Source organism: Moschus berezovskii, chromosome 25 (genome assembly GCF_049115385.1).
Source record: "Moschus berezovskii isolate FMDL1 chromosome 25, NW_MosBer_1.0, whole genome shotgun sequence".
Lineage (NCBI taxonomy): Eukaryota > Metazoa > Chordata > Mammalia > Artiodactyla > Moschidae > Moschus > Moschus berezovskii.
In genome coordinates, this window is record NC_142484.1 from 51,845,672 (window position 1) to 51,857,739 (window position 12,068).

The 12,068-nt window shown below is 47.1% G+C and overlaps 1 protein-coding gene across 1 annotated transcript in view; it reads right to left on the bottom strand.

The window, feature by feature from the left end:
- LOC129542122 (protocadherin Fat 3) overlaps positions 1 to 12,068 on the bottom strand; it is a 177,055-nt gene that overhangs the window by 67,778 nt on the left and 97,209 nt on the right. The window contains 4 exon segments of the mRNA XM_088832281.1: positions 517 to 660; positions 1,875 to 2,012; positions 3,194 to 3,408; positions 6,924 to 7,313. Of these exon segments, the coding sequence (XP_088688407.1) occupies positions 517 to 660; positions 1,875 to 2,012; positions 3,194 to 3,408; positions 6,924 to 7,313 (887 nt within the window).

Consider the following 12,068-nt stretch of genomic DNA (forward strand, 5'->3'; position numbering starts at 1 on the left):
ACTATAAAGAAGGTTGAGCACTGGAGAACTGATGCTTTCAGACTGTGGCTCTGAAGGAAACTCTTGAGAGTTCCTTGGACAGGAAGGAGATCAAACCAGTCAATGCTCAAGGATATCAACCCTGAATATTCATTGTAAAGACTGATGCTGAAGCTGAAACTCCAATACTTCGGCCACCAGGTGTGACGAGCCAACTCTCTGGGAAAGACTCTGATGCTGGGAAAGATTGAGGGCAGGAGTAGAAGGGGCAACAGACATGGCTGGATGGCATCACTGACTCAATGGATATGAGTTTGAGCAAACTCTGGGAGACGGTGAAGGACAAGGAAGTCTGGCATGCTGCACTCCATGGGGTCGCAAAGAGTCGGACGCGACTTAGGGACCAAACAAGAACAACAAATGATGCGATGAGTTGATATTAGGCAGAAACAAGAGTAAGCCATGACAAGGAAATCACAGCAGAGGATGGAGGCTGAGTGCAACAGCACAGGTGCCTGGCAGGCCAGGTTTGCTTACCTGAATCACAGCAGTAGCGTTAGCAGGTGTAAAGACTGGGCTGTTGTCATTCACATCGGAAATATCGATGTTGACAGTGGCAGTTGAGGACATCGCAGGCATGCCGCTGTCTACTGCCTGGATGAGCAGGGAGTATCCAGACACCTGCCAAAGCACAAAGGGCCCACAGTAAAGATCATGGTGCCTGCTTCCTTCTGGGCCCATGCAGAGGTGCTGTGGGCTTGCTATCCTCTGCTAAAGATGAGCTGTCTTTGCTTTGAGTCTTTGGACCAGGTTTCTCAACCAGGCGTTTGGAGCCAGATCATTCTTTGTTGCCAGGGGATGATCTGTGCATTGTAGGATGTTTAGCAGCACCCTGGTCTCTACCCACTAGAAGTCAATATTGCCTCTGACCATTTGTCAGAAACAAAAATGTCTCCAAATATTGCCAGATGTCCCCTGGAAGTACCTCGCCCCTGGTTAGAAGCACAGCTCTTGGCCTTTGTTTAAATCACAACAGTTGTCACCACTGATCTGTCTCATGGATCAGTTTTGATACTTCAGGAGTATCTTATGTGGCTCTATCACACAGTAACATCTTTCCATTTCTAAGCATCATGCCCATGGCATCTTTTTCCACATTTTAACTTCACTTTGAAGACATATTTTTGGTCAAAAAAGACAATGTTTAGGAACTTGGTTTCACCTTGACAGAGGAATCTGCTGGATCATTCCTTCTGACCTAGATACCTTTAGGTAGTCCTTTTGTGTCTGCTCACTTAGGGCCAATGCTGCTCATGAAATCAGGACCACAGAATCCCAATGCTGAATGTACTTTTCTGCCTTCTTGCTTTGGAAGGACAGAAATTCAAACCATTCAGAAATATACACTTTTTCTTTTTCTTTAAAACCTCCCTAAATAAGAAACCATCAATATCTATTGGCAGCAAGTTCTTTCAAAGGTTTTAATGAAAATATTCCCTGCTGCATTTCAGCCCATTTCTATTTACTCCCATTATTTAGAATGGAGAGTGCTCGCATGCTCAGTTGCTCAGCTGTGTCCAACTTTTTGCCGCCCCATGGACTATAGCAGTCCTGCGTCCTATGTAGCCCGCCAGGCTCCTCTGCGCATGGGATTTCCCAGGCAAGAATACTGGAGTGGGCTGCCGTTTCCTTCTCAGGGGATTGTCCCAACCCAGGGATCAAAATCGTGTCTCTGCAGCTCCTGCATTGACAGGTGGATTCTTTACCACTGAGCCACCTGGGAAGCCCATTTAGAATGGAGAACCACCCTACTTATACTCATAGAATCCATGCCTGATTACAGTGAAGGGACAGGGGGTTGTGGATGGGAAGGGAGCAGGCCTGAACTAGCTTACCCGTTCCCGGTCCAATTTCTTCTTAACTTTCACAAGTCCCAAGACAGGATCCACAGCAAATTCATTATCCTGATCTCCATTGACAATGGAAAAACGAATCTGTCCATTGGGCTGGCTGTCTGCATCTTCTGCTATTAGCTTCACAGGACACAAACAAAACAAAGACATGACAGGGGAGACTGAGAAGAGGTTTACTCTTAGGGTCCAGCTCTATACAAATGGGCTCTGCTCTGACAGGTTTCTGAGGTGCATTGCTCACCAGTGCCAGCAATCAGGCCCCAGGGGGAGAGATTCTGGGTCAACCTAAGAAGGAAAGCACCATTACTGGAACTGTTGTTTTATTTCTCTTCATTTCATCTGAATGCAGCCTGATGCTTCTTAGGCCTGATTTCCCTCAGGCCTTGAGCCAGTTAAGACAGACCCCAAACTAACTGATGGGTAATTCTTTCCCAATTCTGCAAAACAATGATCTCTGCCACTGAGTTGAACTTTTTGTAAACCGATGCACTTCCAAGTTAAGGAAGTCCAAGAGAACTTCCTTTCCCACACGGCTAACATGCAGACCCACTGTCTCCTGCTCCACGTTGCTGACTTGGCATTTGTACGTACAGAAATAGTCTCATATAGTTCCAGGCCCCAGGAGAAAGGGCCTGGGGGGTCTACTCGGGAGGTGTAAAGAAGGAACATCCCCAACCTGGTGCTGCAGGAGCCAGGAAGGCACCCCTCCAGCCTAGGGGTGGTGAGAGTGCTGAGGACAGGGCTCCCTGTTTCCCGACGTAACTTTCATATTTAAGAGAACCTGTGTTCTCCTAACACATGTTCTTACTGCCATTAGAAAAAAGTTCCTTCCAGAAAGAGCTCCTCTAAGAGTGGCCAATCGATCTTAAGCTTGATCCTATTTGTAGCTGCCTTACTGTGTGTGTGTGTGTGTGTGTGTGTGTGTGTGTGTGTGCATGTTTGGTGTGGGGGAGGTGGAAATAATTTTTTTCTGTCCTTAGACTTATCATCTAAGTTACAAACTAATAGCAGCTATTAGGAATTAATTCCACGTTCTGTTTTGTTTCCTTGAAAAACACACTCCTGGGAGGAAAGTGGTGAAAGATCGCCTACCCTTTGCTGTAAATGAACTTATCAGACCTTCTCTAACAGACAAACCAGGGAGGAACAGCTGAAAGACTAGTGTCTGAGTAGAGTTTCTGGGGACCAAAGGGAGCCTGAAAGGAGAAAGTGTGAAGAGAATCCAGGATGGACTTTGCTCACTTTTCCACTCTCTTGAAGATCATTCATCCGAAATACCTAGACTTCCCACTGGTACCTACCAAAATGACTGAGTCCCCGACCAAGGCATCTTCACTTATGACAGCACTGTACACATCCTGGCTGAACTCGGGAGGGTTGTCATTCACGTCTGTGAGGTTGATGCCGACAGTGGTCACAGCGCTGAGGGCAGGCGTCCCCCCATCTTTCGCTTCCACCACCAGGTAAAACTTTCTGCATAATTCATAGTCCAGGGCCTCAGATACAGAAATACCCCCTTTGAAGAAAATGGGGAGCTTTAGATTTAATTAGGAAACAAGAAACACTCTGGTCAGCAGCTCCACAATCATGGTAATATCTATGACATCATCGCCAGCCAAGACTCTGAGATATTTGGGAATTCGTTTACTTAACGCCTGCTGAAAGTACCCCAGAGTCTGATTAATGCTGTCAGTTAAAACACAGCTACCCACCAGACACAACACTGAAGAAATCGAGTCTTTGTGTATTTCTGAAACAGTGTCAGAACCCCTCAAGCAGCCAGAAATCTCTGGCATTATTCACCCTTATGGGAAGTGGGGCGGGAGCAAGCGGCCCCTGGAAAAGTCTCCCCAGGATTCCTCCAGAAGACCCAGGCAGACGGAGACTGAGCCAAGATGCATTAATATGATTCTGTGACCTCAACTCTCATCAGTTAGTGTATGTGTGCTAAGTCACTTCTGTCGTGTCCGACTCTTTATGACACTATGGACTATAACCCACCAGGCTCCTCTGTCCATGGGGTTCTCCAGGCAAGAACACTGGAGTGGGTTGCCATTTCCTCCTCCAGGGGATCTTCCCCACCCAGGGACTGAACCCATGTCTCTATGTCTCCTGCATTCACACACAGGTTCTTTACCAGTAGCACCAACTGGGAAGGACCAGTTAGTATATACTTGCGAACTTCGCCTGTCTTAAATTGAATTACTCACTAAGGTGCCTTGCTTACTTACAGTGTGCTTATCTAAAAATTTTAGGTCACAAAGAGGACAAAGAAAGTTGAGGACACTGTAACATTCTGGGAAAGGAAACACCTGGGAATCTGTAACCAAAAGAAGTGTGAGTTTAGTGCCCACAACTACAGAGAAGAGCTAACACTCATGAAAGTGAAAGTTGCTCAGTCGTGTCAGGCTCTTTACGACCCCATGGTCCATACAGTCCATGGAATTCTCCAGGCCAGAATACTGGAGTGGGTAGCCTTTCCCTTCTCCAGGGGATTTTCCCAACCAAAGTCTCCCGCATTGCGGGCAGATTCTTTACCAGCTGAGCCACAGGGGAAGCCCAAGAATACTGGAGTGGGTAGCCTATCCCTTCTCCAGTTGATCTTCCCGACCCAGGAATCGAACCAGGGTCTCCTGCACCGCAGGCAGATTCTTTACCAACTGAGCTATCAGGGAAGCCCAACACTCAAGGTACAGAGTAATTTAAGCAGATAAAACAGGTAAAAGCAGCTGGCTGGGTGGCACCCCTGCAACCAGCTCCCTGAGGTCTCTTTCCCTCCCGTCCTAGTCCTTTCTGGTGGACAGCCCAGTCCTGAGTTCTGCAGTTGGTAGCTGATCACTGTGCCATTTGCAGGAACGTTCTCAAGGGCATTTCCCTGGTGACTCATGTGGTAAAGAACCCGCCTGCAATGCGAGACCCGGGTTCCGCCCCTGAGTAGGGAAGATCTCCTGGAGAAGGGAACGGCTACCCTCTCCAGTATCCTCACCTGGAGAATCCCATGGACAGAGGAGCTTGGTGGGCTATAGTCCATGGGGTCGCAGAGTCGGACACGGCTGAACAACTAACACTTTCCCCTGGAAAACAGTCACTGAGATCAAGGTGAGTACATTACGTTCGTTCTCTTTCCAGACAGGCAGCGTCTCTAGCAGCTAAGGCTGCCCTCTACTTAAGGTGAGACGCAGAAGTCATACTCATAATAAGGGCCTCTTTCTCGCCATAATTAAGTTTTCTTAGCAATTACAACCTCTAGCGCTTTATTTTACATCCCAGTCTCGTTATCCAGAGCCATATTTAAACAGTACTTAACTGCTTCCTCATGGTATTCATATACAATGGCCATAACTAGACAAGCTAAGGCTAACACATATTTAAATGAGGAAAACCCTCATACATTTTAATTTGAAGTAATGACCTTAATAAACAGGGTTACTGCTGGGAGAAGCAGCTAGCTACTGCAATTCTTTCATTAGTTTTCACCCTCCCATTCTAAGGGCGGGGACTATATCTCCTCCAGTTTTTTCACCCTCGCGGCATAGCTGTGTTATACAGAGGTTAGAGCATGTATCCCAGAGTCAGGAAGATCTGAATTCAAATCCTGGATTCCCCACTCCCATCCCCACTTACTCTCACTGGAAGAATTATTTAACCTTCCCGAGCTGATTTTCTCATATGGAAAAAGGGGGAGATAACTATCAGGAATAAGTAAATAACAGGAGTCTGGCATATTTGCCATGCTAGATGACAGTGCTAATTATGATAGTTTCTTATTCTGGATTATCCAACAGAAAATAGACCTTTTTTACCCTCTGGATCAAGAAGCGCACATTCTTTGAGTGATAAGGGAATTATGTCCAATGGCCAGAAGGTGTGAGAGACTCACCTTTCTTACCTGTGATTAAAGGACTGCCTTGCTCATTCATGGAGGAGAGGTAAACAAATGAGAATAGCCATGAAACAGCTTGGAGAACATTAATATAAACACTATGAAAATACAAGGATGAGCATGTCTACTTTTCAAAGATCAGCTAAATTTTTTTCTGAATTACCACCTTCATGTACTCAAAGTAGCCTTAATGCATATTTACTTCCTCAGGAAAAGAAAGCCCTGGGGTTCTATTTTTGTTCTTTCGGTTTCTCTCTAGATGTCTTTTCCCCAGGGGACGCCGCATCATATCCCGAGTTTGAAAAGGGTGTGGTGAGAAATGGAAGTGCTTTGGCCAGGAAGAGTGAAAGTGAACATGTTAGTTGCTTAGTCATGTTCAACTCTTTGTGACACCATGGACCAGCCTTCTCCATTCATGGAATGTTCCAGGCAAGAATACTGGAGTGGGTTGTACCCAGGAATGAAACCCGGGTCTCCTGCATTGCAGGCAGACTCCTTACTGACTGAGCCATGAGGGAATTTCTAAGGATGCCCCCTGCTAAATTTCAGCTCTATGCTGTGGGCTCAAGGGGAAAATCCTTGGTCCCTAGGTTTGCTCCAGGATTTCTCAGAGACTGGTTCGAGATGGGGAGATAGTATTTGAAGATGGAGCCTAAGGGTTTGACTGGGTATCTCTCTTTTCTGTAGGCTTGTTGTGTTACTTGGGCTGTATGTCTCTCTGTATGAAGTGCTCCTGGAGATTCACCTCCAGGACTTAGGCTGTGGGTCTCTGGTCACCTCCCAAGGCAGATGTTAAAGAGTGACCAGCATGGTCACCTTGAGGCCTTCTCAACTCAGCACCCAGCCGGCTGGAACAGCCACTGTATTTGATTCTAGCCCCTGGAGAGGGAAATGGCAACCCACTCCAGTATTCTTGCCTGGAGAATCCCATGGACAGAGGAGCCTGACATGGGTTGCAAAGAGTCGGACATGACTGAGCAACTTCACTTCATCCTTAGAACAGAGCATCAGAGGGCACTCTGGAGTCTGGGTGTAGGTCCTGCTAGGAGATTTGTTGGTCCACCAAGAAGGGCGATTGATTAGAGGGCTAGGAGGAGAAGCAGGGTATGGCAAAGCCTTGTATTCTAAGTAGGTTGCTGTTTACCCACCTGTCTTTGGATTGATCCTAAATTTCCCCTGCTCATTTCCAGACCGGATGAGATATGTAATTTCAGCATTTGTTCCTATATCTTTGCTGGTGGCAAAAACAGTGAGGACTTGGGTGCCAGGGGAGGTGTCCTCAGGCACCGACACCAGGTAGTCCCTCCTCTCGAACACTGGGGGGTTGTCGTTGACGTCCAGGACAGTGATGCTGATGGTGGCCAGAGAGGACAGTGCCTGGCCTGGGCTCTGGTCGGTGGCCCGCACACGGAGGGTGTACGAGGACTGCTGCTCTCGGTCCAGCGGGCGCTCCAGGACGACGATGCCTGATGAGCTGTCCACAGAGAAGAACCCGTCGGCAGAGTCGGCCAGGGAGTACACGACCTTCCTGTTGACGCCTGCAGGAGACAGAGGGCGGGCGTGAACAGGGGCGTGGCCGGATGCTCTCCACAGAGGAAGACAGCTCTGCCGTCTAAGGGCCACACAGAGGAGCGTGGGAACTGTAGGTCGGTTCCTACAGCTTCCGTCCCACAGCAACTTCAGTTTGTAAACTATATACAACCAGACCAAATGGAAAGGAAATGTAAAGTACTCGCCACGAATATCAGAAAGAGCTGGATCTAAAGCAGAATGCCTTGCATGCGTCACGCTGCTGAAAGTCTTTAACTAATGTTTTCAAATAACTGACTAGCTGTCTTGATCATGTTAGAGACTGACTTCAATTCTTTTGGCTCATGTGGTTTGCAGAAGTCACAATCTTTCTTACCTGCCTATGCCAAATAAGATGAAAATGATTTGGACAGAGGAAAGAATGATTCAAACCCTCGACCGATTTCTTTATATATTTATAATCCCCATCTGAAACTATTCTACTGAGGATTACCACATATCTCCTAATAAGCCAGGAGCCTAAAAAAAAAGAGAGAAATAGTTGAATCTTATTAATATATTAAAGAATCCCATGAATATAAAGAAAAACTCTAAGATACCAATAAGTATAAGGATCAAGATGTGCCACAGAAAGAGAAGTATAAATTAATGAACTAATTACTTTGACACATTTTTATCTAGAATCTATCACACACTATTCTAGGGGCTAAAGAGTCCCATAATGGTAAGGGTCTAACATTTCATGAAGGAAAATATTACATTCTGGTGAGCGTAAATAAGAACAAGACCAATGAATCAGTAAAATATATGGGGTGTGAGGGAGGAAAGGGAGAAAAATGAAGCCGTGAGTGGGGGATCATGAATGCTGGGGGAGAGGGAGCTTGGGAGCTGGAGGGAAGGGGGTGGTTATTTCAATACAGCGGTGGGAAGTCTGCACTTGAGTGAAGATGCGAAGGAGGGGATGAGGGGGCAGCACAGACGTGGGGAAGCAGACGGCGGGCAGGGACCCCTGGGAGCAGGGGTATTCATGAGTCTGGCTAGTATGACCGAGGAGATGCGGGAGTGGATCTGCGTAACCAGAACTGAGGAGAGACACGCAGAGGGAGAGAGACGCGGGAGGAGGGAGATGTGGGAGGAGGGAGACGCGGGAGGAGGGAGACGCGGGAGGAGGGAGAGGCGGGAGGAGGGAGACGCGGGAGGAGGGAGACGCGGGAGGAGGGCGAGGCAGGAGGAGGGGGACGTGGGAGGAGGGAGAGGCGGGGGGATGTGTGGGGGGGACACGGGAGGAGGAGGAGAGACGCAGGGGGAGGGGGGCACCGGGGGAGGGGAATGGAGGGGGAGGAGAGGGACGCAGGGGGAGGGGCACGCGGGGGGAGGGGCACGTGGGGGAGGAGCATGCGGGGGGAGGGGGAGAGAGACAGGGGAGGCGAGAGCAGGGCACTGGCAGCGTGGGGAAGATTTCATGGACGGTGGTCCCGGTGGTGAGGTGGGAGGCCTGGCGTCTCTGATGGGGCACGTGATGTGACTCAGCTATTCACAGGCGCTCAGGCGGCTGATGGTGAACAGAACAACAAGACAGAAGGCAGAAGAGACACAGGCCTCCCAAAGTCCAGAGCAGCGCTATGTATAACAGCCAGGACGCACAGGAATCCGAAGTCGGCATCAAGAGATGAATGGATAAAACAGATACAGCACATATATACAATGGAATATTCAGTTCAGTCAGTTCAGTTCAGTCGCTCAGTCGTGTCCGACTCTCCGCGACCCCATGAATCACAGCACGCCAGGCCTCCCTGTCCATCACCAACTCCCGGAGTTCACTCAAACCTGTGTCCACAGAGTCGGTGATGCCATCCAGCCATCTCATTCTCTGTCTTCCCCTTCTCCTCCCGCCCCCAACCTTTCCCAGCATCAGAGTCTTTTCCAGTGAGTCACCTTGTTGCATGAGGTGGCCAAAGTATTGCAGTTTCAGCTTTAGCATCAGTCCTTCCAATGAACACCCAGGATTGATCTCCTTTAGAATGGACTGGTTGGATCTCCTTGCAGTCCAAGGGACTCTCAAGAGTCTTCTCCAGCACCACAGTTCAAAAGCATCAATTCTTCAGCGATCAGCTTTCTTCACAGTCCAACTCTCACATCCATACATGACCACGGGAAAAACCATAGCCTTGACTAGACGGACCTTTGTTGGCAAAGTAATGTCTCTGCTTTTTAATATACTATCAAGGTTGGTAATGGAATATTACTCAGCTGTAAAAGGAATGAAACTGGGTCATTTGTAGGGGTGTGGATGGACCTAGAGACTGTCATACAGAGTGAAGTGAATCAGAAAGAAAAATATTGCATATTAATACATATATGTGGAATATAGAATTATGGTAAAGATGATCTTATCTGCAATAGAGAAACAGAGATGCAGACATAGAAAACAAATGTATGGATGCTAAGGGGACAAACGGGGGTTGGGGGTGGGATAAATTGGGACTAGGATGGACATATACACACTAGTGATGCTATGTACAAAACAGATAACTAATGAGAACCTACTGGATAGCTTGGGGAACCCTACTCAGTGCTCTGTGGTAACCTGAATGGGAGGGAAATTCAAAAAAGAGGGGATATATGTATATAGTGAAGCAACTGTGCCCCAATGAAATGCAGAAACAAGCAAAAAGACAGGAAGTAGAGACCTGCTGGTGGTCCCTGCAGGAAGACAGGCAGAGACAAGGGCAGCTGGGACAGATGGTGGAGCTGGGGAGTGAGAAGCAGTCAGGTTCCAGGTGTACTCTGAACAGGCAGGAGTGAGAAGTGAGGGGCCCAAATGAATTCAGAATTCGGAGATGGGGAGAATAGATGACCTTCTCATCATGGAGCTGACAGGGCGTGGATGTAAATGTCAGAGAAGATCCCAGAATGACTCGGGTTTTCGTCTGAGCCACTGAAAAGACAGAGTTTTCATCAGCTGCCATGAAGGGCTTCCCAGGTGGCACCAGTGGTAAAGAATCCGCTTGCCAATGCAGGAGACGTGAGAGACTTGGGTTTGATCCCTGGGTTGGAAAGATTCCCCTGGAGGAGGAAATGGTAACCCACTCCAGTGTTCTTGCCTGGAGAATCCTATGGACAGAGGAGCCTGGCAGGCTACAGTCTATAGGACTGTAAAGAGTTGGACACAACTGAAGTGACTTAGCACACACACATGCCATGAAGAGGGCTGCAAGAGGACTAAAATCTGATCAAAAGATCATGGGCCCCATTGGGATAGACTGAGTGTGAGATGGGCATTTTATATTTAAGTGGAAATTCAAGTAGAAAGTTTCTTCAGGAGGCTGCAGATCAGAGGAGAGGTCCAAACTGGAGTTATATTTTGAAAGGTCATCAGCATTCAGAGAGCCAGCAGAGCCATAAATGGATGTGGTCGTAAGGGAATATAAAAAAAAAAAAAAGAAATCCAATGGCCAGTAAGCCTAGAGCAGTCCATCAAAGAAGGAAGAGATTTCGTCAGAGGGTGGTTTCCAGTTCTATGACTCAAAGAAATGTACTTCCTTATCCAAATGTCATTTAACCTTAATATATACTAAAGTTAAAACATACAAACCAGGAAATGTCCATTAACAACCAACAAATCAGTGAATGATGATTGGATTGACTTTCGATTCTGAAGATTTATTAAACTATTTTTATCCTAGGACCTCAGCACTTCAAAATGGTTTATTATTAGCCTCCAAGTTTCTATGAGTTATAGTTTATAAGCAAAATAGAACGGCTTCATGGGTGGAAAAGCATCATGTTGTCCTAAATGCTCTTAATGAAGACAGTATGACAGCTACCTGAAAATGTTTTTTGTGAATCACAGATCCTTAGAATATAAGCTCTTAGAGGGAGGGCCTACATATGTGCTGTTTTCTATTATAGCATCTCACCATGGGGACAGGCCTATGGCATTAATAAGAGTTAAACACTTTATTCCCTCAGTGTACAATTTCCCTTAAGCCAAAATTCCCAGCAAACCAATAAAATCACGTATCTGGAGGGAATGACATAAACTGCATTATGTGGCTTTAACCAAAAGGTCAACATTGAGAGTCTGCTCTTGGTTCCATTCCAGAGAGCCCATTTTTCCCAAAGTTTCATCATTTACTTTTATTTCTCTTTCAAAACCATTACCCTGTGATATATAAACACCAACCTCTGCTTTTATTGGTGCTGAGATTAAAAACAAGAAGTCATTCCTATTTTCTCGCTGCCCCTTGAGATAAGGCCCCAAAGCAAAGCTTTAGGGATGCTTTCTGGCTATTTTTAGAAGTAGCTGCAAGACTAAATTTTCCATCATACACTCCTGGGGTGAATACATGGAGGACTGCAGAGGTGATCAAGCTCACATATGAAAGACAATAACCCTGCCAGGGAGTCTGAGTGACTGTGTGTCCTGGAAGCTGCCCTGACCGATATGATGGCCTTGGGACACCTCTCAAAGGGCACAAAGATGCATTTATGGAAACACACCAGCGGTTGACATAAATATACCACTTCCTTCCTTGTTAGTTGCTTAGTTGTGTCCGACTTTGTGCAAACCCGTGGACTGTAGCCTGCCATGCTCCACTGTCCAGGGGATTTTCCAGGGAAGAATACTGGAATGGGTTGTCATTCTCTTCTCCAGACGATCTTTCTGACCCAGGGATAGAACCCAGGTTTCCCTAATTGCAGGCAGATTCTTGACCATCTGAGCCACCAGGGAAGACCAAGAATACTGGGTGGGTTGTCAT